Raw genomic sequence first — 26,602 nt, 5'->3', positions numbered from 1 at the left:
GGCTTCAAACTGCATTGCTGGCCATGGGTATAGAGTGCCTGAAGCTCCTGAAACTTCCCAACCTGCTGGGCTGAATGTGCCAGGACAATTTTGTCCACCTGTCCTTTCTCCTGAGCAGCAAGCTCTGCAATCCTTGCCCCTCTAGCTGTTGGGAAGTCTCAAAGTGCCCACCTTTTTTTTGTCCCAGAGTGGCTAGTTGTAGGTGCCTGTTCTCCACAAGCAGCTAGAATCTCAGTCTCCAAGTGTTCGCCTGTCTTAGCTTTCCAATCCCACTAATGTCCAGAGCACCATGCAATGTAAGTTCATGATCCCAGAGATCTCTAGGGCTGGGCATTTGGCAGTCCCAAGTTTGCACCCCCTACCCGCTCTGTTTGTCTTTCACCCACCAGTGAGCTGGGATAGAGGAAGGGCTTTGGTCTTGACAGATCGCAGCTTTGGTACTTTACCCTTTTCCATGAGGTCTGCTCTTTTCCCCAGATGTCGGCAGTGTGTCGCAGCGTTCTTTCCTGTTGCTCTTTCAGGATTAGTAGTATTTGCTATATCTTCATGATATATGTGGTTTTGGGAGGAGGTTTCTGTCTTACCTCTCACACCATCATCTTTAAGCCAGTCTCTTCTTCTGAGAGTCTTAGAAAACTAAAAGGGTTTGTAATTTGTGGCCAAGTGATTCTCAGTATAGAATAGTTCTACTTAAATGTTTTAAAGTTAGAGGAATTTAAGAATAAGTCCTTTTTTAAATTCATTATGGATAAAACTTTACTGTTTCAATACTGCTACAAAATGTAGCGTATTCACAGATAAACTTTAGTATATTATAGTTAAGTGCTAAAGTTATGCCTTCTTGCTGATTTTTACCTTTTTTCGTGGATATGATACTCATTTAAATATTGTCATTTAAGGAAGAAGATTAGCTAACTTTATTGAGCACTTACTGTGCCCCATACTGGGCTAAATGTGTTATATACCCTCTTTTATTTAATTTCTCAAAAACATTACTAGCTAAGTTTGGTATAATGCCCATTTACAGCTGGGAATTAGAGGCTTAGAGATGTGAAATAAATTTACTGAAAGTCACATAGCTAATGAAAGATGGAACCAGCATTTAAACATTGATTTATGCTCTTAACCACTGTGTATCCTACCTCTCTTAAAACTATGTATTAATGGGTAAAGTTGGAACTTTTAGTGTCAATACAGGGAGTGAAGTGTAATCATTAAAATACTTCAGATATTTTTTAGACCACTTCTTACTATATATGGCTTTTGATTTGTTTTCATTGTAATTTGTAATTTTACCAAAGTCTAGAAATGTTAGGGAGTTAATTTTTGGTATCTTAACATTGACTTAATAATACTAAGCGTGATTCTGCTTATATGTCTTATATTTTGAGCATATCTGTGATATGAGAATTGCTTTTTTGCTGTCTTTAAATAAGTGTAAGTTCTTTGATATGTCAGCTAATTTATATATAAGCATCAAAATTTCTTAAGTGAGAAGAGTGGTATATATTTTGTAAAAATTACGAGGTGATTGTGATATATTTGTGTTATTTATATATAGATTTTTATTTGTATTTGAAGTAATCTAACCTTCTGCCTGGTGACTGAATAATCAGGCATTGACTAAAATGTCAGTGCTCTAAATATGGTTATGTAACCACTGGCTTGCTGTGCTTTATCAATCAAATTAACTAGGAAGAAAAGACATTTATTTAATAGTACAAATTAAGTAAAGTTTTATATATTTTTTTATTCCATGATTATATAGAAAGCAGTTGTATTCATAATGAAATTAATCTTTTATGGGAAGTGGCATAAATTCAAGTTGATAAAGTTAGAGTTGTCAACTTATCTTGAGATTGCACAGAATATGTTAATAATATGTGTTCTTAGGATTTCCACTGGACAAAGCAGTTGCCTATGCAAAACTCAGGAATCCATTTGTAATCAATGACTTGAATATGCAGTATCTCATACAAGATAGGTGAGTGGTGAAGTTGACTAAATTAAGGGAAGGAAAATTTAACATTTATTTAGCATTTACTATACACAGAAATGGCATCAGGTGTTTTCATATACATTATAATCATAGTATCCTCAAAGTAATACTTAGAAATAGGTATTTATGTATAGTTTTAAAGGTGAAGAAACTTGAAAATCAGGGGATCAATTAATTTGCCCAAAGTCACAAGTAGTTCAACAATAGAGAAATGAGGACTTGAACTAGGATTGCCTGATTTTCAGAGCCTACTGAACCATTGAAAATTAGGAACCATTTTTCTGTCATGTGACTGATGAAATTAGGGCTTTCCTTGGGATTTTTTTGATGGTAAGGTGTAACTATTTTGAAAAATATTTCACCTTCTTACCATTCATGTAAGAGGCCAAAAGCCTGGATTTCTAAGAGAAATTACAAAATGCAAATGGATTTATGTATTTTATTGATGTTTCACTTTGATGGCTACCCTTATAATTTCACCAGCATTCTATTTTCTGTTAGCTTTATGAGATTATATGTATGAAAATGCTTCATATAAGGACCTATTTTTTTCTATTCTTCTAGATAGTACCATTATTAATATCTAAAATTTTTAAACATTTTCCTAGGTTTACATATTAATATATAGTTACATATATATTATAAATATATACATGCATATATATAAATGCATGTTCATTTTAAGAGTCTTGGGAAATAAAAGCATAAAGAAGGTATTTAACCCTGCCACTACAGCTACCATATTTTTTCATATAGAAAGCAGTGCATACATGTACTCATATTTTACAAAATAGGATCAATTTTATAATACTGTGAATATTTTCCCATGTCATTAAATGTTCTTTGGGTATGACGTTTTTAATGATATGGTAATATTCTGCCATTGTTATAGAGCAATTTTATTTAACCATTCTTTTTGTACACCTACATTCCCTGTTTTAAAAATGAGTGTTCTCATATTTTAAAATGCCACAAAACATTGTACATACATTTTTGTTTAATATTTCTGAATATTTCTTTAAAATACATTTTTTCATCATTTTAAATGATATTTTATTAAAAAAAATTTTTAAATAAAAAGATGGTATGCATGTCTTTTTTAGTGGCAGGACCATAATAATATATTTTATGAATAGTACAATAATATACTCATTGTGAAATAGAGCGATAAAACAATAAGGATGTTTCCTTTTTCTTCAGGAGAGAAGTATATAGTATTCTTCAAGCTGAAGGTATTTTACTTCCTCGTTATGCAATTTTGAACCGTGACCCAAATAATCCCAAAGGTAAGAGAGATTTGTGCTATTTTCTGTCACTCAACATACTTTTGAGCCACTTTCCTTCTATAATAAAATGTAAGGAATTTAAAGTACTCATATATTCTATTCAGGTTTTCTTTAGTGATCTAAATAACCATCACATTTCAATTAAAGTATAATACTATGAGTTAGGATAAAAGGCTAACTAATAATTTGGGAATTATATACCCTACTTTTCTTTGGTCTACATTTGACATATCCCTGAAACACAAAGAGAAGAATTTTTAAATTACATGCTTAATAAATTTGTGTTGATTAGTGATAAACAAGTGATTCATCTATGACGTTGAATTAAGTATTGAAACTTCATGCTAGGATGCCACAGTTAAATTTCTGATTACTAGGAATTTTGAAATATTACTACTTATTCTGCGTATTAACATTTGAAAGCATCCTTTGCTTCATTTTCCTGGTTATCTAAAGCATAGTATGTAACATATACATACCTTAGTGAAGATAAAAAAGGCAAGATAAATATTTATCTGTTTTGAGATTTAATATTCTGATAACAGTATTGGGGAATTTTGATGACTTCATTGTATCTTAAAGCAACTTTTATTAAAAACCAGAGATAGCATTTATTATCTTTAACAGGGAATTTTTCTCATGTGTCTAGAGGTAAAAAATTAACTTCATAATTGGATTGTTTGCTTACTGTGCATATAGGTGACTTTTCTAACTTATTTAATTTCATGGTTTGTGGTATCTGTGGTACAAATGATCCCATACATTTTTCTGGAGATGATAGCATTCTGGGCTTACTTCTGTCTTGTTGGCATCATTTCATATCTAACTTTGAACTCTGTGGAATGGTAGGGTAAAATGGCAGGTTCATAAGACTTTGAAGAACAACTGTAGTTCATAATGCCATAGACCATAATTGTTGGTATGTGTTTTTGCATAATTTTTAATTAAATTTTTTTTTAATGAAAATAAAATCAGTTATCCAAGGTTAATTTTCTTCATAATCTCTTCTAGTAAAAAATGTCAATAATATTATATCCAGATGATATGCTGTATGTAATTTTTCTTGTTATTATGTTTGATTTATAGAATGCAATCTGATTGAAGGGGAAGATCATGTAGAAGTAAATGGGGAAGTTTTCCAAAAGCCATTTGTAGAAAAGCCAGTCAGTGCAGAAGATCACAACGTTTACATTTATTATCCAACATCTGCTGGTGGTGGAAGTCAAAGACTTTTTCGAAAGGTAAACTTTTGTTATATGCGTGAATACTGTTCTTCATACATATTTGTGTAAATTTTACTAAAAGTAATCAAGTAGTTAATAAATTATGATTAAGAATGAATCATTTAGAGATAAATTAATAAAACTGACATTCTTACTAGAAAAACAAGGCATCATTTTGTTATTTAATGTTGTTTGTTCAAAATTTTTACCTACAAAATACTAAGAAGATTTTCTTTCTACCTTCCATTTATGTACCTTCATATGAGAAATTCAGGTAAAGATCAGCAATCTTTTAGAAAAATGGTGCCCCAAATGGATAGTTCATAGAAAAATTAACACCTGTAACTTTCACATACATGAAATATGCTCAAATTTTACCCATAACAAAATAAATGCAAATCAAATCTAAAAGATAATGGCATTGAAGTACTTTTTGGATTGGCAAATATCAAAAATATTGAGGCAGTTGGAAAACAAGCCCAAGCCCAAATGTTGACAGGAATGCAAATTGCTATACCCTCTTAGCAACATAATTTAGCAATATAATAAGATTAAAAATGCAGGTACACTTAAGCAGTCATAGAAATGCAAAGTAAGAACACAATGAGATATGATTTTATATTCCATTAGAGTGGCAAATATTAAGAAGGTCTCACAATACCAAGTATAAACAAGGATGCAGAGCAGTAGGAACTTACATACATTGCTGCAGAGACTCTGCATTGCCAAAAGAGTTCATAAAAGATTTTGACATTATCTCTGTAGGTTAAGTATGAGCATATTCGATGACCTAGCAACTCCACTTCTAGTATATACCTTAGAAACACTCTTGCATGCATGAGCCCTGGGGACACCTATAAGAATGTTCAGAGAGACAGGATTCTACTAGGTAAAGTTTAGGAAAAAACCTAAGTATATGTCAATAAGAGAATAAATGAATTATTGTGTATTTATACAGTAGAAACTTTTGTAGTAGTAAGAAAGAACAAACTAGAGCTATGTGCAGCAGTCTGGTTGAATCTTCAAAACATTTTTAGTGTTTATTGTTTTATGCTATTTAACTTGCATGTAAGTTACAATTGTAACAAAATAATACAGTATCAACTACATAGTAAATACTGTTAATATTTTTTATTAAAAAATTTTTTGGATATATCTAAGGTGGAAATAGATTTTAAAAAGAGTTATATTATAAAAATGGGAGGATTAATTAGATTTTAGATCGATATACATCTTTTGTTTTCAGATTGGCAGTAGGAGTAGTGTTTATTCCCCAGAAAGCAATGTACGAAAAACAGGCTCATACATATATGAAGAGTTTATGCCTACAGATGGTACTGATGTAAAGGTAGGATTGATTAAAGTATATTTTAATTTTGTATTTAGAGTTTACCAATAATCTCAGAAAAAGAAATTACCCCTTAATTAACTATATCTAACCTATATTCTGAATCTCTTTCTTTTTGACTAGGTATACTTAATCTGTAACATATTATGAATGCCTTTTGCATTCTGAAGCCTATGCATTCTTATTTTAGAATAATGTTCTGAAATGCTTAAAACAAAACACAGAATTACAAAGGAGACAAATTTTATTGTAATATAGTCATTAAAATATTTGAAAACCAACTTCGTGATACAGTAATATATATGCATCTTTTAAAGGACATCAAATAATAAAATATAGTGAGTAAGGGTCTAAAAGTCGCCAGTTTCCAAGCACTGATTATCATAAGTGATATTTTGAGGTCTATGGCAGCTCAGAGATAACATAAAAATGTTTGACTTCTGTTGGTGGCAAATAAGGTCTTAATTGCTTTACCTTCAGCCAGTCTCTAACAAACATGTTCTTTTGAAGGTGTAAACCTGATCATGAATCTTTCCTTCAAAATTCTCTTGTGGATCCTCATTGACATAGGCTAATATTATCAGATTCATAAGGCTGGCATATAAAATATTTAACAGTCTACCCTCTGTCCTACCAACCTTATTTCTTGAAGTACAAAACATACCAAATAACTCTAATATATCATTCCGTTTCATCCCTCTGCCCTCTGTTACCTTGCTTCTAGTGCTTTTTCCTCTCTTGTCTGTCTTTGAAATCACACTGTCCCTCACCCCCCTTTATTAATTGTTCTTTCAGAAGTTACTTCTTTCTATTAGAATAGAAAGATGGGTGAAAGAATAGTCTGGAGACTGAACTATTTTTTATCAATTATATATTTTAAATAAGATACATATTTTAACATTTATGAAAGGTTTATACAGTGGGTCCAGATTATGCCCATGCTGAAGCTCGAAAATCTCCAGCACTTGATGGCAAAGTGGAGCGAGATAGTGAAGGAAAAGAAGTAAGATACCCTGTTATTCTCAATGCACGAGAGAAATTAATTGCTTGGAAAGTCTGCCTTGCATTTAAGGTGAGATGTTACACAGATCATGTAGACCTTTGTAAAAGGAATTCTCATTTTCTTTTTTAAGTCAAAGAGGTGCTATTTGCACTTAGAGTTGGAGAAGTAAGCTGAATTAAATGGTACATCTGAATTGTTTATGTACTGTTCAAGGGATTCTTAGAAGGCCGTTAATTTAAAAAACATAATAAATGAAGACTTGTTTCTCTGTAATCTTTCTGTATTATATAAAAGGGAACTTTGTCAGTGTATTTAGAAATTAAAGTACAAAGGAAATCTTAACTGAAACAATAGAGTCAATCAGTGTTTAGGGGTATTGTTTAACATTAAAAACAACTGGTTACAGTATTATATACTCAGAGTTGATAAGTGATTTTTTTTGTTGAATGAAAAAGACCATCATTAGTCCTCAAACCTTGGCAATTGATCCTTTTTGCCTATTATATATGATAAAATATGTTCATTAAAGGAATGCAAATATATTTCTTTAAATAAAACTTTTTACTTTTGTAATTCCCTCAGTCTATATTGTTAGGTTTTACTAATGTAAAGATTTAATATAGATTTAAGTAGAAGTAGTAAAACTTGTATCTAATAAAAGATAAACTTTTTTGAAGCCTTGTTTTGAATATGTGGCTTAAAGATTAGTGTGTATTACTGGTTAATAAATAATAACTTCTTTGTGTTGAAGGAATATTAGCCTGTAAATACATTTTGATAGCCTTATATAAATCATTTTAATTTTGTTCTACCAGCATTCCAAAAGCCATGACTTAAAGTCACATTATATTAATATGTGATGATTTGAATGTAAAATGTAGAACACCAGGAAATTCCTGGCGACTGAGCAGGAAACATACTTTTCAACTGTTTTCTTCTCCCAGATAAATTTATTTGAGGTATTCACAAGTATGTGGTTGTCAGGGTTTAAAAATGCATAGAGATATTTGGACATTTCTTCTAGGATATGTCTTAAAAATTATTTTTCCTTTTGTTTCTTTGTATTAAAGTCATATAATGTCTACTAGCACAAAATTTAACAAAGCCCCTAAATTTTTTTACTTTTGTTTTTAATTAAATGTGAATTGAAGAACTTCTTGGTATAATATATTATTTTTTGTCCTCTCTAGTCTCTTAAGCATTTGGTAAGGAACTTAAATAATCATATGATGTGTGTGATATATTTTCAGAGTAATTAAATTACAAATAAATAATTTTCATTTTTTACTGAATTATGGAGTAAACTAATGAACAATAATGTACTTTTAGACATTTATAAAATTTGGTATGTTCCAATACAACTGAAAAACTCTGAATCTTACTTTAAATAGAAATTTAAAGTTTATAATTTATTTTAAATAGCAAACAGTTTGTGGCTTTGATTTATTACGGGCCAATGGACAATCCTATGTCTGTGATGTTAATGGCTTCAGTTTTGTGAAAAATTCCATGAAGTATTATGATGATTGTGCAAAAATACTTGGGTAAGAATTTTTTATTTATAGTTTTTCCTCTTTACTTATAACTAATGCATACTAGTTATTTAGAAACCAAATAATTGTAAACATCACATGATCAGGGTTTTGGTAAACACTCTAGAATAAAAAACCAGTGTTCATAAAATGGCATCCCAAAGAGCATGCCAAATCCTGAATTATACTTTGGGTTATCAAAGACAGCTTAATTTATGACCAGTACAGATAAAGTCTTAAATATAATTTAGCTTCATAGATTTAGAAATGCTACAACAGTGATAAGTCAAGACAGCTAACCTATTAGATTACTTTGTTCTCAAGTTTTATGGTTGTTGTTGAAAAGATTTCATTCTCTTACTCAATGGCACAAAATTAACATTCATGATATAAGTAACCAGAGTAAAATAGAAATACTTGGAATGCAGGATTCTTTTCTGAATGCTGCTTTCTATAAGCATATGTTACTTAGAGATAATCCCATGAAATTGTCAAAGTGAATTCAAAAGTAATTATTGTATATAGAAATTTCATTTTTATGTTCTTTGACCTGTTTTCTTATAACTTGATTTGGAAAACTTGCAAGACAATAACTGTTTTTAAACCATTTTAAAGTATATATGACAAAGCTATAAGAATCTTAAACTTTAAAATATATGTTAATCATTAGTTAGCTTTTATAGTATATTTCAAAGATTTGTGAATTTAACCTCAAAGAGAAATTTGGGGGAGCTGAACAAAACAAAAATTGTTTTATAATTAAACTTGTTTCTATTGTTAACCCCTTTAGTAAAATAGAATAGAAATTTGTTGAGAATGAACAATGGTATTTAGAATAGCTTTACCAGGTGATCAGTAAACTGTTAAGAAATAATCAGAAGAGAATCTACGTTAATAGATATAAAGCAGTTACAGTGATTTATTTTAATCCAGTATGATTTATATATTTAAAACTAAAGTTAGTGTGTTCTGATAAACAAGTTTAGAACTGCTGATCTAATTTTTCTTATCAGGATTGATCAGGGTTATTTTTTGTGTGCTATAATCACATAATCACTAGGTAGTTTGACTAACTCCTGTGATTTTCTGTCACTTGTCATTAAGTACCCAGTTTTGTCTTCAAATGAGCTTATTTTTAATATTTTTTTCCTATCTCAAAGCAATACTGTAATGCGAGAGCTTGCCCCACAATTTCATATCCCCTGGTCAATACCCTTAGAAGCTGAAGATATACCAATTGTACCAACGACGTCTGGAACTATGTAAGTCTGAATATTTTCATTGAGAATCTCCTTTAATTGAGAATCAGTCCATGCTGTTACAATAAAGATTAAATTTCTGAGTGATTAGGGTACTGTTTTCATACTGATTCACTTTGCAGATGGAGAAATAGATTATATGCTTTTGCAAGGGTCCACCTGGACTAAAAATCTTTTATACTGTTACAAATAAAATTCTGAAAAATGCTTGGATACTGATAGAAGTATTGAATTAAGCCATAAAAATGAAGTGCCAATAAGTGCATTACTGAAAGGTAAATAGTCAGTAGTCATACAACTTTGGCATTCCTCCTCACGAGAAGAAAAAATATACAGCTGTATCTTGTGGTAAATTAATTAGACCAATACTACCAAAGTGTTTTCATAACATTGTCTTAGTGAAAGTTACTGCTTGAAACTTACCTGCTACTCAGGTGAGTTAGTTGACTGAATGCTTCATAGTCACAGTGTAGAGATTTATATTAGCATATTAAATATTCTAAGAAGTCCTGATTGTGTAAGAAGAAACAAAAATATTTAATTTTGTCTTTAAGCCAGTATTTCCAAACTTACTTAACACAAAATTTTTCAGGTAACTTTTTAAAATCCTGCAGGGTTGTGTTTTGTGGTTTACAGTTTGGCAAACTCTAAATTATACTCTTAGCAATTCTTCCTGGATAGTTTTATCTTCCAGTAATTTGAGTATGAAATACTTGTTCTTCTTTCATGGGAAAAATAAATATAGCATTTATCAAGTAAAGCTTAAATTTGATTCAATGAAATCTCAGTCATGATGGTCTATGCTATAGGGCATGTATTTAGCAAAGTTCTGGGATTACAGAATATTTGCTTTTATCCCAGAGGTAGTGTAGTCATCTCTAGAGAAGAAGCAGATACATAGCTTAACGTTATTCCCACTCCAGCTGCTTAAATTCTTTTTATGATTTGATTTGATAAAATTACCTCGTTGTTGCAAATACCGTTCTTCATGGGGAAGATCTTGAAATGGTAAAAAATGGCTCTAAGTAAATAATCAGATGTTGTATTAATCTGAATTATACAACACAAATCTTTGTTAGGAAATTGAGAACTTTTTTTTTTTTTTTTTTAGGATGGAACTTAGATGTGTCATAGCTGTTATACGTCACGGGGATCGAACACCAAAACAAAAAATGAAAATGGAAGTCAGGCATCAAAAGTATGTTTTAAGGGGAATAATTTAACACTCAAGAGATAATTTAAGATTTCAGATAGGTGATCAACTTTTTAATTAAATACATGATATAGATGAACTGTTTGTCTCCATTTCTTAGCCAATAATATTTAAACTACTCTATGAAAAAAATCTATTTAAAATAATTATATAGTATCAGCATCTGAAAATTATGTGACAGTGTCCATAAATGATCATCCATCTGACCTGGTTTCCACTTATTGTTCTAAAATTATTCTACTTAATCTTGGTTTATTATTCTCCTACATTGCTTTCTGAGAGTCATTAATCTCTCAAGTTAATAGAAGAAAATTAGTAAGTGAAAGTTTGTTACTTCTATTCAGTGTTTGATATGGAGACAATAAAATTTGAAAACCTGAATCATTTAATAGTTGTCAAAATAGATATATTTTTAAATATGTGTGTGTGTGCAGTGACCTTGAGGAGTATATATTTTGTATTATAATCATGTATACAGTTTCCATCATGAGAAAACTTTAAAAAATATGCTAGTGATTATTAGTTTGATAAAAATACAAAGTTTTCTCAAAGTAGAGGATCAACATCGTATAGTGAAAGAGAACATCAGAATTTGAAATCCTAGGACCACAAGTCCCATATCTTATCATTTATTATTGTTCTAGTACCATATCTATCATTTATTACAATCAATTTATTTAAATATATGGTAGTAATATTATCACAAACAACTAACAGTGCTCTGTCTTTTTTTTATAAGATTTTTTGATCTTTTTGAAAAGTGTGATGGGTATAAATCTGGGAAATTAAAACTCAAAAAGCCAAAACAACTACAGGCAAGTGTATTTAATTTCTTGTTGAGTTTTAAATTGCTAATATCAGAGTTACATAAAAATTCAATTCTTTAAAGGTTATGAGGGGATGAGGTTTAAAGACTGGGAGGATGGAGAGAGGGAGGAATAACTTTTAACTGTGTATCTTCTTAAATTGTTTTGAGTTTTGAACCATGTGAATTTTATAAAAATAAATCAGTCTATATTTAATGACACAGAAAAAAAAATTTAATTCTTTATTAATTTATTTTATAGGAAGTACTAGATATTGCACGACAACTTCTTATGGAGCTGGGGCAAAATAATGATTCTGAAATTGAAGAAAACAAGCCAAAACTTGAACAACTTAAAACTGTACTAGAGATGTGAGTATCTTTTTGAAACCCTTAATTTTAATAACTACTTGGAGTGCTCTTTTTTAATATGTGTGACTTTTCTTGTTAATTTCTTTTGTAGTTTGAATTTTTTGCTCTTGATCACTAGCTGAGGAAAAATCAATGGAAGTCTAAAGAGATTTTTATTTTCACCACTGAAAAAGTAGATCGTTGTATTGAAGGTTATTGTTTTAGTTTTAATTTTGATGAGATCAAAACAGGACAACAAATTTGGTTTTTTTTGTGAAGTACTACTTAGAATGAAGGTTATATTGCTACTTGACTGCAGATGCAATATTGTTTAAATAAAAAATAATTTTGAACTATGTTTTAGTGAAGTTAAATTGGTACCAGCAATATCTCTCTTACAAACTTTTACATATTTGACCACTTGAAGTCTTACTCCTTTATTGTTTTAAAGACCTATACATTTATGTTTTTTTGTATTTCTATACTTTGTCATCTATTTAAAATTGTGTATTTTCATTTTTAATGAGGTTAGAATGACTACCTATGGTACAGATTTTCTGCTAGGATATTTTGAAGAATTCAACAAGGTAATTACCAATAGAAGGGGGAACTAATATGTAAGTCTTAGTTTTTCTCTGGATAGATTTTAGTTTTTCTTTAGGAGGTCACATTGGACACTTACTGAACACATTGAACACTTACTGTTCTGCTTGCCATTGTATTTTTCAGGTATGGCCATTTTTCTGGAATAAATCGAAAGGTCCAGTTAACCTATCTGCCTCATGGTTGTCCTAAAACATCTAGCGAAGAGGAAGGTATGTTATTATTAATGCCTGTTGTTTTTTAATTATAATTAGGGACTTACTATTCATTGTTGATTACCCTTGGGCCCTCTTCAGTCTAATAGGTTAGAGATTTGCATGCTGAATAAAGGAAAAATAAAGGGGAGTGATGTCAACTGTGCTTTCTACCCTTAAATAAAGGATAGATTTTATTCTTTATCTTTTAAGCGAAGGTTAGATAAAATTATTTGCAAACTCCTTAGGACTTCCCTTTTACCTGGGGTTGTTTTAGAAAGCTTATTTATTTGTAAATAACTATTACTTAATGGGGCTCTTTCTTCCTCTTTTGATAGAAGAGGACAGAGTATATGGAAAAAAAGCTCATGAAGACTTTGAAAAAAATGCACAATCAACATGTTTCTAAAATAGACATTTTCCCTACCCAATAAATCAGAAAATAATCATTTAAACAAGATTACTGACCTGAGAACAGTCAGCACAGAAATCTACATATTCATATACCTTTCAAAAGAAATATGGGCAGGGATTGAAGAAGCCATTTCATGGAGAAATGCAGATGCCCAATGAAATAATGACAGCAATAGTGATCACTCTTGCCTTTCACACTGGCAAAGTATTTTCTTATTCTATTCTTTTTTCAAACAGAAATAAAGAATGCTGATGAGAGTACAGTGTGAGAAGAACTGTCAGTCTACTGATAGGATCCTAAATTGATATAACTCATTGAAAAGTAATTTGGCTATATATATCAAAAACTTCAAAAAAATATTCATGTTTTGACCTTAATTCTACTTATAAGAGCCTATCTCAACTAAGTAATCATATATTCAGAGAAAGATTAATCTGTTGGGATATTTACAATGGCATTATTTATAATAGCAAAAAATGAAGTCACAGGTTTGATGATACTGATCTTTATATATTTATTTTAATACCTGACATATTGCTCTGTTCACCCTTTGTGGTTATTAGCAATACAGATTAATTTCCTGTATCTTAGTGTTTATGGTCAAAAACATATAAAATAAGTCAATTAATTGTCGTTATGTAAATTAATACTGGCCTGCAAGACAAAGCACCTATAAATACTAACTAGCCCCAGGGGAAAGGGTCATTTTCTATCCCTTTTATTGAATCATCATTAACTTCTTTAGCACTTACATTGTGTATTTTTAAATCGCCTTTGTTTCTGTAAACCAACACAGATCTTAGGACATGATAAAAGGCAGGTCAAAATTAAGTTTAGAAACACTCATTTATAGTACAGTACCTTCCCCTATGTCTGAGAATATACTTTGGTCTGGGACATACAGAGATTCCACAATTCCAAATTTGAAAAGCATTCTCCTGGCTACATTTTATTGAATAAATATTAGGCTCTGCCATCTTACATCTTCCTAAAAATTATGCAAACCACAGATTCCGAATCATTAAGATATATACATCTTCACTTCAGTTAACATTACCTTTCATGTGACAGTACTGCAGGAGCATCTTGATCTAAAGATAAGATCTGGATCCTGTCATTAAGGAGCTCTAAATCTAACATATCTGACACAACTAAATACATAAGGCAAATACCACTGTTTTTATATCGCTATGACAGCAGGAAAACAGAAGCAACACTTCCTTTCAGAAAACTGGGAAAGAACCTTCTTCCTAAAGTATGGAAGATTTTGAAACTTTAATAAGATTTTAACAGGTGGAACAGGGGTATTCCTAAAAGAAGCAAAGGCCCACAAGATAGCTGTGCTTAAGGAACAAAATAATTTGCAGAAGGGCTATATTCTACTGCAGAAGAGAGCACAAAGAAAAAATCATGAAACGTTGTTTAAAAAAAACAAATTTGACATTTGTTTTATCCATTTCTATGTATCTTAAGACAACCGAAGAGAAGAACCATCCTTACTTCTGGTTCTGAAATGGGGAGGAGAACTAACCCCTGCAGGCAGGGTCCAGGCGGAAGAACTTGGAAGAGCTTTCAGGTGTATGTATCCTGGAGGTCAAGGTAAATCTTGGAGTTTCTTTAATTTGGTTAAATGCATAGATCGTATCTTCAAATCCTCATTTCTTTTGAGATGTTGTTAATATGTATAGAAATGCAGTGAGATAAAAATATAGCTTAAGTGATTTGAGGATTTATTTTCAGGAGATTATGCAGGATTTCCTGGTTGTGGTTTACTTAGGTTACATAGTACCTATCGACATGACCTCAAAATTTATGCCTCTGATGAAGGACGAGTCCAGATGACTGCAGCTGCTTTTGCAAAGGTATATATAAGTTTTTTTTTTAGAATTACCAGAGTTTTCATCTAATATTTAATTTTTAAAGATTTTTACTAAGGCAATACTTGAGAATTTCAAATTTGAGACTTCCAACTCAATCCCTGAAATGGTAGTGATAAGCTATAATATTAATAAAGTTTCTTTATTGGAACTACTTAGCTTATGCCATAAGAAATTCAGCATGTAACAAATTATTGCTATTTTCTATTTCACATATTAATTTTTAAATCTGTTTTGCCTTTATTTAATATGTTTAGGGGCTATTAGCTCTAGAAGGAGAGCTTACACCCATTCTTGTTCAGATGGTAAAAAGTGCAAATATGAATGGTCTTTTGGATAGTGATAGTGACTCTTTGAGCAGTTGTCAGCAGCGTGTGAAAGCAAGACTTCATGAAATACTTCAGAAGGATAGAGATTTTACTACTGAAGATTATGAAAAGGTAGGTCTTAGCAAACTCTTTTACATTGTGAAATGTTATGTACCCACAGAAAAGTGCATGAAACATAAACTTAGATCTTATTGTATTAAAAAGCAAATACTCATCACCATTGTATAGAGAAATAGAATACTAGAACAACTTTGGCGCCTGTGTGCCCTTAACCTTAATGTCCTAGAAATAACCAGTAGCCTGACTTTTTATGTTGCTCTTTTTATAGTCTTACCATATCCAGAATACTTATTTGGATAAGTATGCATCTCTAACTACTAGAGTCTTGGTTTCAGCTATTTTTTAAGTAAGCTTCATATGATAGAATATGTTTTCTTTTATAAGTCTGGCTTCTTTTGTTCAATATTATGTTTGTGAAATGTCATAGTTCATGTTTTTGAGAATTTCCATAGATAATCAGTAATCATTTCTGTGTAGTATTTTATTGCAAGGTTGACAAACTTCTTCTATAAAAGACCAGAGAGTAAATATTTTAGTCTTTGCAGGTCAGGCATGGTCTCTTGTTGCATATTCCTTTCTTATTTAACCATCACTTAAAAATGTAAAAACCATTCTTAGCTCATGCACTATGCTATAGCTCACATTTGGCCTGCAACCTGTAGTTTGTTGACCCATGTTCTATTTTATGAATGTATTATAATTTGTATATGCTTTCTACTATTATAATTTTGGGCTATTACAATTACTGTTGCTATGTGTATCTTTTTATGCCTCCCAGTGCATATGAGCAACATTTCTCTTGTCTATATTCTAGGAGTGGTATTGTTGTGACCCACAGTATGCTTATGTTTCAGTATTAGTAGACAATATCAAACTGGTTTTCAAAGTCATTGAATTTATTTACACTCCCACCAGAAGTCCATGAGAATTGTCATTGTTCTACATATTCTCTATTCTATGTATTCTCAGACTATTCAATTTTGGCCATTATGAAGGGGAATATAGTAGTATCTCATTGTAGTATTAATGTTTATTGACCATTTAGATATTTAGATACCCTGTTTCATGAGACCTTCTCTTCAAGTCTCTTATCCTTTTTTTTCTGCTAATTGTGTTTTTCTTGTTGAGTAGTGGAAGTTCTTTATGTATTTTGTATATGAGCCCTTTGTTACGTATGTTCTAAATACTACCATTTACTCTGAGCCTAAGTGATGATTTTTGAAAAGTAAAAGTTCTTACTTTTCATGAATTCCAAGTTCAATTTTTTCTTTCTGGCCAATGCATTTTAATGTTTTGTTGATAATATCTTTTTCTAACCAGTGCTAATAAGATAGTCTTATATATGATCTTCTATAAACTTTTTTGTTTTGCCTTTTACATTTATTTGCAGTCCTTTGAAATTAACTTTTGTGAGTGCTGTAATATATCAAAATTGATGTTTTTCCTAACCATGTGCATATCCAGGTATTGCAGCACCACATACTGAAAAGACCACCTTTCCCCACTTTAATGTAGTTTCACCTTTATCATATGTGTGTGGTCTGTTTCCAGACTATATTCTTTTGTTGACTCTTTTACTGTTGAATCAGGTCTCCCAATCCTAAATGGTTCCTTCTTCAAGTTTTTCTTGGCTTTTCTTGCATTTTCATATAAATTTTTAAATAAGCTGGTCAAAGGTCCTGTTGGCTTATTGATTTAGATTGCATTAAATCTGTCATTTGTGAAAATTTGTATTAAAAAAAAATTATGTAATTGTAAATGGTAACTCTAAAAATTTCACTCTGACTATTGCTGCTATATAGAAAGTTTTTCTAATGCTGACTATATATATATCAACCTTATTGAATGCATTTATTAATAATTTATCTTTAGATATTTTTTATCCTTTAAAGTATATCACAGGTATTTTTCCCTTCCCACAGTCCTTGTTTTTTATTCTTTTTCTTGTCTTACTTCAGTAGCTAACACCTTCAAAACAATATTAAATAGAAGTGTCATTTCTTTTGTTGTCCGTGTTCTCAATGAGAAAGCTTCTAACACTTGTGTATTAAGTATGATGGCTTCTGTAGATTTTTTATAGCTATTCTTTTGCAAAAAAAGGAAATCCCATTCTGTTCCTATTTTGCTAAGAGTTATTACTATAATTATTATTATTTGCTAAGAGTTATTCTTTTATACACATTATTCATTTAATTTTTCCATTAATTTAATGTTTTAATTATGCTTTATTCTTTCTTAATTTCAGAGTTTCCATTTAAGATCATTTTCCTTCTGTTTAAATAAAAATATAGTAATTCCATTGGTATCAGTCTCCTTGTAGTGAATTATTTTTTGTTTGTCTGAAGAGGTTTTTATTTTAACTTTACTCTTACAGGATATTTTAACAGGGTATAAAATTCTAGGATGGTATTTATTTCTTTCATTGCATTAAAGATATTTCACTACCTCCTAGCTTCCAGTGTTTCTCTTCAGAAGTCAGCTATTGATCTATTGTTGCACCTTTGAAGGCAGTCTTTATTAATACCTCCTTCTGGCCATTTTTTACATTTTATTTCACTTTTGTTTTTAGCAATTTTCTTTTGTATGTCTAGATTGTAGATTGCTTTTTAATTTATCCTGCTAGTAATTTATTAGGATTTCAGGGTCTGTAGTTTCAGTTTGGGAAAGTTTTTTGGTTTTTTGTTTTTGTTTTTGTTTTTTTTTATGTTTGAAAAGTTCTTTTTAAACATACTGCTTCTGTGACTTCTTTCTGGGTCTCCAAATATATATATATGTTTTTGGAACTTTCTCTTACATTTATTTTTTTCATCCTTTTGTCTCTGTGCTTTAATCTGGATAAAATCTTCTAACCAGTCTTTCAATTTGCTAAATCTATTTTTTATTGTATCTAATGTACTTTAAATTGAGCCAGTGTATTTTTCAATACTAGAATTTCAATTTGCTTCTTTTTTGATGTATGATTCATTGCCATTTTTCAAAAGTTTGCAGTTCCTTGATGATTTTGCAACTTTTATTTTGAATACAGGAAATTTCTCCATTTTTTAATTTTTGATCATTCTAATGCCCAGAGTCTCTTTGGTTTCATTTTTGCTTTCTGTTCTGCTGATTGGCACTCATGGTGTCTTGCTTTGTTGTGTGCCTGAATATCTTTAATTATGGGTGGGTATTTTATTTATTTGTGGAAATAAATTGAGTTTAAGATTATCATATTCCAGTAAGGTTTTTTGTTTGTTCCTGCCATACATCTCTGGGCATAGCAATCTAGGATTGCCTTAACCCAGTTTCAAACAGATCTTTCTGGGCCAACAGTTGACTTGAACCTGGTCTACACTTTGTTGGTGGGTTGGTTTGCTTCTGATTCACCCTCACTTTTTTGAAAACTAAATACAGAGAGTTTACTAGAGGTCCACCTTTGGGAACCCTGGAATTCACTTTTGTCCCTTTACCCTAATAAGGCTATTAAAGCTCTTCTCCACTCCTTGCTGTCTATTTAAGATGAATAGACATCTCCAGTGCAAAAACAGCCTTAATTGCGAGGATCCCTGACCTATGGATTTTGGTTCCATAATTCTTTACTGTATTATCTCTTAGATAGTTGAAAGCAAAAGTATAGAAATTCTTTCCCCAGGATTTTTAGTTATCTTCAGTGGTTAGATTGTTCCAAACTACCTAGTTCATAACAAGAAGTGGAATTCAACTTCACACTCTTTTTTTATACCTGTAGAAGCTTATTTGATGGGGTTAAATAACCTGCCAAGCTAAGTGTCAGAACTGGAATTTGAAACCAGGTTGTCATTAATGGCTTTTGTTGACTTGGAAAAATCTCATCACAAAGGCATAAAAATGGTGGTGAAGAGCACCAGCTCTGTAGCCAGACCAACTGCTTTTTAAAAAAATTTTTTTATCAAAGTGTAGTTGACATATTAATTTCAGGTGTACAGCATAAAGAATGATTAAACATTTACATGCACTACAAAATGCTTAGCACAATAAGTGTAGTTACTATCTGTCACCATACAAAGTTATTACAGTATTATTGGCTATATTCCCTAGGCTGTTTTTCATCCCCTTACTTACTTATTTGAGAACTGGAAATTTGTACCCCTTAACTCTCTTTACCAATTTCACCTATCTTCCCACCTCACTCCCCTCTGGCAACCACCAGTTCTTTATATGTTTTTAGTCTATTTCTGAGTTTTATTTTTTATTCATTTTGTTTTGTTGTTTTAGATTCTTCATATACATGAAATCATATGGTATTTGTCTTTCTGTCTTATTTCACTTAACATAATGGATGGACCCTCTAAATCTATCCATGTTGTCAAATAGCAAGATTTCATTCTTTTCTATGGCTGAGTAATACTCCATTGTGTGTATATACCACATCTTGTTTATCTCTTCATCTATCAGTATATATTTAGGTTCCTCCCATATCTTAGCTATTATAAATAATGCTGCAATAAATACAAGGGTGTATGTATCTTTTTAAGTTAATGTTTCCATTTTCCTTGGGTGATACTTAGAAGTAGAATTGCTGGATCATGTGGTCTTTGTATTTTTAATTTGTTGAGGAACCTCTGCAGTGTTTTCCATAGCTGCTACACCATTTACACTCCCACCAACAGGGCATGAGGGTTCCCTTTTCTCCATATCCATTGACAGACAACCTGCTTTTTTATCCCACTCTTCACATACTAATGATTTGATGTTGGGCAAGTTGCTTAACCTGTGTTAAGTAACTCATCTGGAAAAAGATGATGATAGTAGAGTCTTAGAGTTATAACCTGTTAAATAATATATCACATGGTTAGAGCCATATTTGCACATGAGTTGGCCATTTGTCATAAGCTAGATTAAAATCTCACTGTAAGAGTACTTCAGCTAAATTTTCTCTGGATAGTCTAATGATAGCTAACATTTTTTTTTTTTTGACATGAAGTTCTGAGGTTTTACTTCCTCCTCAATCTTATTACTGTATTTTGGGGGTCATCTTAAGTTATGGTATGGAATTATTCTCCAGCTACTGGAAAATTTTTTATATTGTTCTCTTCAGCAATTGGGCATAACCAGATATAAAATGTATACTTTACTCATTTGTAGCTTACTCCATCTGGAAGCATTTCTCTTATCAAATCAATGCATTTAATTAAAAATCCTGTGAAGACCTGCGACAAAGTTTATTCTTTGATACAAAGTTTGACTTCTCAAATAAGACATAGAATGGAGGAACCCAAATCATCAGGTAAATATTATGTTTTCCCTAGAGCATAAAACAAGTAAAAATTACTATCCAATTACTATAAACATTTAAAAATAAGATGCACCAATCATAAAAGGCAAGCCTCTCATATTATATCTAGGTATGAGTTAATATATATCCAGCAAAAGAATAATAGCTAAGTTATAGTTCTTTTACCCATGATAGCATAAAAGAAATAATAAAGCATTCTTTTGTCTTATTTATTGGAATACAGTTGATATACATTACTAATTTAGTTTCAGTTGTGCAATATAGTAACTTGATAATTATAGATATTACTAAGTGCTCACCATGGTAAGTGTAGGGTTACCCACTACTACCATACCAAGATACTACAATATTATTGCTTAAAAACATTCTTGTTTGGTTCATTATGTAGCAGTACCTTACAGTTAGGCAGCAAATAGGCAGCATAATAAGAAGGAACAATCAATAGGAAGGTGATCTGAGACTAGCTTGGTTAATAATATGAGGAACATTGGCATCTTGGATTTCTTAACTGATAAAAATGGATCCTTTGAGCTGTTTAATTTCTAAGGTTCCTTCCTGCTAAAGACTTTCTATTGTGACAGTATGTGACTCTAATAGTATTTAAAATTCAGAACTGAAAAATGTATTAGCTTAAAGAGTTTTGTTATAATAGATGTTTTTCTTTTCTTATTATTGAAGTGTGTAACATAAGGAAAGGTCATTTATATACCCAGTTCCTAACCCATGTATTTATACCTTTATTCAAGTCTCGGAAGTATATGGTTTTTAATAATTAATGACTATGGTAACATTTCCTGGTTTCTTAACAATTTTGTCTTTGACATTTAAAAAAGTTTCTAAATTACCCACTTTTTAATATGTACTCTTAATATGATTTTTAACTTTTTTAAGTTTAAATACTTACAGTGTTATGTTGTTTCAGATATTCAGCTTTACCATAGTGAAACATTAGAGCTTATGTTGCGTAGATGGTCCAAGTTGGAGAAAGACTTTAAAACAAAGAATGGAAGATATGATATTAGTAAAATCCCTGACATATATGACTGTATAAAATATGATGTCCAGCATAATGTTTCCTTGAAATTAGAAAACACAATGGAATTATATAGGCTTTCAAAGGCATTGGCAGATATTGTTATCCCTCAGGTAAGTAACACCTGGGAATCAATTTTCTTAAGAGTATTGTAGAGACACTTATAAAATGTCTATCGCTGGATAAAAGATAGTTGGTTTTCATGTCTGTAATGCTCATAACTTTAGAAAGGAAAGTAATTATGAATTTGTATTTTAAACTTACATTACATTAAATCATTATTTGATTTTCTAATAGATTTGAGTGTAGTGACCTTTTTAAATTTAAGAATTAACGCTCCTAAAGAACAATACTATACTAACAAGACACCTGAAAACAGGATGGAATAAATAAATCTCCTAAGTATTCATTGAGTACCTATTGTATAGCTACCAGCTCTATGCTATAGAATGTGTGGGGAGTGGTAGAAAAAGGTGTTTGTGGGCCGTACATAGATTTTGCAAGTCTTTTTACTTTATGTGAAAGTATTTGGAAAATATTTAGAGTCAATATGTAAGTAGTTATTGTGGGTGAGAAGGTCAATGGGTCTTTTCATTATAGGAGAATAAAAGGCATAACCAGCATTCAAATAATTGAATTAAGCAGAGAATTCTCTTCAGTTAAGCAGAGAATCAGATTGACGATAAGAAGGCAGGTAACAAGTTGAGATAAGGGATATTTTAGAAAAAAATAGTTCCAGATACCCTTTGGGGTTTTGTTTTCAACTCAATTACTAAAAGATTATTTGGATATTGTAAAGGGAAAATTGGAGTAGAACAGACATTCCAACTATGAACCATAGTTAAAAAGAGAAAAATCCACAGGAAGTATGAAGATTATGAGCAAAAGTAGCCTCACTAAAAATAGTCATAATAACAATGGATAAAATAATATCAGTGTCCCTTTCCTAATCACAGAATGTCCAGGAAAAACTATAGACTTTGAAAAACAGGGAATTCAGACAGTGCACAACCTACATATAGTTACTTGTATATGTATTAAAGATGAGCTTGTTCTTTTAGCATGAAAGAAAAACTATTTGCTTGGTCAGATATATAATATGGACAATTTTAGGTGTACTGTATGAATCTGATTTGCAAAATGAATTATTTTAAAAAGGATAAAAATATCTCAAAGAATGTCTTTGGGCCTTACTTTAAGATTTAGGAAACTTCTCTGACAACTTCTTTCATTTACTAAATGGAAAAGATATTTTGCAAAAAAAATTCTGCAAAAGAGAAATTTTATATACAGATCAAAATATTTTATTTTTATAACATACAAGATATTTTAAGATGCTATCAAAGTGAACACTAGATTCTGCAAAAGTCAGTTTTAACTACCTGGTATAAACAGATATTACTGAGCTAACATTGATTTGATTATAACTTAATAAAGCTACTGAATCAACATTCATCTTTGTTATGAAATTCAAGATAATTCATCTAAATTTTTCATATGATTCTGGAAGAATGGTTACCATTAATTCTGGTAAACGTGTTAATTCTCATTGGAAGCAAAAATAAGACCTGATTTTTTTTCATTGTTTTGGATTTCTTTGACGTTAGTCCAGGTTCTGTGCATCTTAGTTGTACTTACTCTTATAATAAAGATTATTTAAAAGTATACATTGTAATAGGTAAACTGTATATATGACTCTCAAATATATATAGTGGCCATATGCATTTTCCAAGGTAGTTTTCCAATATATCTAAATGATCACCTATCAGTGGCTAAATAAATACACAAATGAGTTGTTAGTTTCATCATATCTGGCATTATCCATGGTTTATTTAATCTCATGCCTTTACTTCTCAGTTATATATACTAAATGTTCTTGAAAAATTGGCTTCTAAGAGTTGGGCTCAAAAGAATACTCAAGTGCTAATTGGGTTTTAGAAGACGATTTCTCCTGTTTACATTATATATGTATTTCAAGTATAATGCTTAGATAGCTGGCGAAATTTTTCTCCATTTCCTTGTAACTTAAATATTTATAATGATTTTTTGAAAGTATTGCAATTAGAAGAAACACTAAAGATTAGGATAGTTAAGAAGGATTTGAGGTATCATTTGCATCTTTTAATGTAATTCATCATGCTTAGCTGTTCTCAGTCTCTATTAACAATAATTGTCTTTTGATGCAATTAATTTAAGTTTTTTCAACAGTCTGAGAACTTACTTGAGGCCATCTCCAAAATTATTTTTCTTAGATAAATTCTCTTTGAAATCTTAGGATTCTTCAGACAATATTATGCCCAACTTCTAGGAATCAAAGTCTTATTTTTGGTAAATTCGTAATTAAATTTTGGTAGATTTATAACATTAAAAGTAAAAGTATTTTTATATGATTTTCTGAAGTTCTGAAATTATAAATTGAGGAGAGGACAATTTGGGATTTACCTCCCTCACTTTTTGGTATAATATTCATTATTGTGGCAGAAAACTGGGTGTCTTCTTTTTTAATAGAGGTAGAATTCAGTTCGTTAAGTACTATTTTGCTTTGTTACTTTAGCCTTCATAAATCCACAATCATGGACAGAATGAAGGCATTTTCAATCACTGAACAAATAACTGAAAATTATAAGCATATTTTTAGTAATTGTAATAAAACTGTAATTTGTCATAAAAAATGAAAATTTTGTGGACTTAGTTCTGGAGTAAATATATTTCAAGCTTAGAGACTTGATGACTCAGTCAGTAATGTAAAATTTTGACTTATTTAAATTAAGAGAGCATTGCTGTGTAAGAAAAAATGTGTATGTTCTGATGTACTTTAGTATTACTATGCCTCTAAAAAAATCCATTTCCATTTTTACATTGAATTGATTCTTATATCTGTGCTATGTGTATTACATAATTTTCATCATATTTAAGCTTACATATTACAAACATGGTTTATTACCTCTAGTTATCTTAACAGTTAAACTAGTTTTAATTGTGATAGGTATTTTTGCTATGATAGAATCAACTTTTCACTTTTCAACCAGTCTCCATCCTCAGAAAGCCCTGGTTTAAAAATGATACTTCAAAATAGTCATGATGGTATGGCAGTAGATAAGAACATCTAAAGACTAAGTGTGATACTAAATTCTTTTAATTGGCACACATTCATTGAAATTTCATTGGTTACTTGTACTTTATAAAACAGAGGGTTCCTTATAATAGCATTTTCCATAAAAAGTGCACTGACACTGTCATTAAATATCACCACTTAATAAGCTTTCGAATAGTCTCATCTGGTGTTTTAATCAGTTCCTTTATGGCAGAAATATTGTAATTACATATGAGAACTTGGATTTCTAACAGTTAATTATTTGCCCCTAGTTGGTGGTGGCAGATGAACAAAATGTCACTGTGTTGAAGGGAAAGATTCCTTTTTTTTTTATTAAGGTATGATTGATATACACTCTTATAAAGGTTTCACATGAAAAAACAATGTGGTTACCATATTATCAAGTCCCTACCCATACCCCAATGCAGTCACTGTTCATCAGTGTAGTAAGATGCCACAGATCCACTATGTGCCTTCTCTTTGCTACACTGTTCTCCCCATGATCCCCCACACCATGTGACTGAACATAATACCCCTCAATCGCCTTCTCCTTCCTTCGCCACTGCCCTCCCACACCACTCCCTTTTGGTAACCACTAGTTCATTCTTGGAGTCTCTGAGTCTGCTGCTATTTTGTTCCTTCAGTTTTGCTTCATTGTTATACTCCACAAATGAGGGAAATCATTTGGCATTTGTCTTTCTCTGCCTGGCTTATTTCACTGAGCATAATGTCCTCCAGCTCCATCCATGTTGTTGCAAATGGTAGGATTTGTTTCTTTCTTATGGCCAAATAGTATTCCATTGTGTATATGTACCACCTCTTCTTTATCTATTCATCTACTGATGGACACTTAGGTTGCTTCCATATCCTGACTATTGTAAAAAGTGCCGTGATAAACACAGGGGTGCATATATCTGAGAAGTTGTATTCTTTGGGTAAATTCCTAGGAGTGGAATTCCTGGGTCAAATGGTATTTCTATTTTTAGTTTTTTGAGGAACCTCCATATTGTTTTCCACAATGGTTGAACTAGCTTACATTCCCACCTGCAGTGTAGGGGTGTTCCCCTTTCTCCGCATCCTTGCCAGCATTTGTTGTTCTTAGTCTTTTTGATGCTGACCATCCTTACTGGTGTGAGGTGATATCTCATTGTGGTTTTAATTTGCATTTCCCTGATGATTAGCGATGTGGAGCATCTTTTCATGTGTCTGTTGGCCATCTGAATTTCTTCTCTGCAGAACTGTCTCTTCATATCCTCTGTCCATTTTTTAATACGGTTATTTGCTTTTTGGGTGTTGAGGCATGTAAGTACTTTATATATTTAGGATGTTAATCCCTTGTCGGATATGTCATTTACAAATATATTCTCCCATACTGTAGGATGCCTTTTTGTTCTGTTGATAGTGTCCTTTGCTGTACAGAAACCTTTTAGTTTTATGTAGTCCCATGAGTTCATTTTTGCTTTTGTTTCCCTTGCTCAAGGAGATGCATTCAGGAAGAAGTTACTCATGCTTATATTCAGGAGATGTTTGCCTATGTTTTCTTCTTAGAGTTTCATGGTTTCATGACTTACATTCAAGTCTTTAATCCATTTCGAGTTTACTTTTGTGTATGGGGTTAAACAGTAATCCAGTTTTATTCTCTTGCATGTAGCTGTCCAGTTTTGCCAACAGCAGCTGTTGAAGAGGCTGTCATTTCCCCATTATATGTCCGTGGCTCCTTTATGATG

General features: G+C 31.2%; 1 protein-coding gene across 23 annotated transcripts in view; it reads left to right on the top strand.

Annotated features, from left to right (window-relative positions):
- PPIP5K2 (diphosphoinositol pentakisphosphate kinase 2) overlaps nt 1–26,602 on the top strand; it is an 83,647-nt gene that overhangs the window by 22,021 nt on the left and 35,024 nt on the right. For 9 of the 23 annotated variants that reach the window (XM_057492937.1, XM_057492930.1, XM_057492924.1 and 6 more), the window contains 16 exons: nt 1,894–1,984; nt 3,200–3,285; nt 4,372–4,526; nt 5,755–5,856; nt 6,767–6,928; nt 8,282–8,403; nt 9,552–9,653; nt 10,762–10,848; nt 11,603–11,682; nt 11,935–12,040; nt 12,749–12,834; nt 14,705–14,830; nt 14,972–15,093; nt 15,366–15,548; nt 20,598–20,739; nt 21,671–21,894. In XM_057492937.1, coding sequence (XP_057348920.1) covers nt 1,894–1,984; nt 3,200–3,285; nt 4,372–4,526; nt 5,755–5,856; nt 6,767–6,928; nt 8,282–8,403; nt 9,552–9,653; nt 10,762–10,848; nt 11,603–11,682; nt 11,935–12,040; nt 12,749–12,834; nt 14,705–14,830; nt 14,972–15,093; nt 15,366–15,548; nt 20,598–20,739; nt 21,671–21,894 — 1,976 coding nt within the window. Of the gene's footprint in view, nt 1–1,893; nt 1,985–3,199; nt 3,286–4,371; nt 4,527–5,754; nt 5,857–6,766; nt 6,929–8,281; nt 8,404–9,551; nt 9,654–10,761; nt 10,849–11,602; nt 11,683–11,930; nt 12,041–12,748; nt 12,835–14,704; nt 14,831–14,971; nt 15,094–15,365; nt 15,549–20,597; nt 20,740–21,670; nt 21,895–26,602 lie in introns of all 23 variants that reach the window. The other 14 variants (XM_036886835.2, XM_036886829.2, XM_036886825.2 and 11 more) reach the window with 3 other exon arrangements.

This window comes from Manis pentadactyla, chromosome 2, assembly GCF_030020395.1.
Source record: "Manis pentadactyla isolate mManPen7 chromosome 2, mManPen7.hap1, whole genome shotgun sequence".
In the NCBI taxonomy this organism is placed as follows: Eukaryota; Metazoa; Chordata; class Mammalia; order Pholidota; family Manidae; genus Manis; species Manis pentadactyla.
The sequence above is the reverse complement of the archived record's forward strand: the minus strand, read 5'-3'. Positions and strand labels throughout refer to the sequence as shown.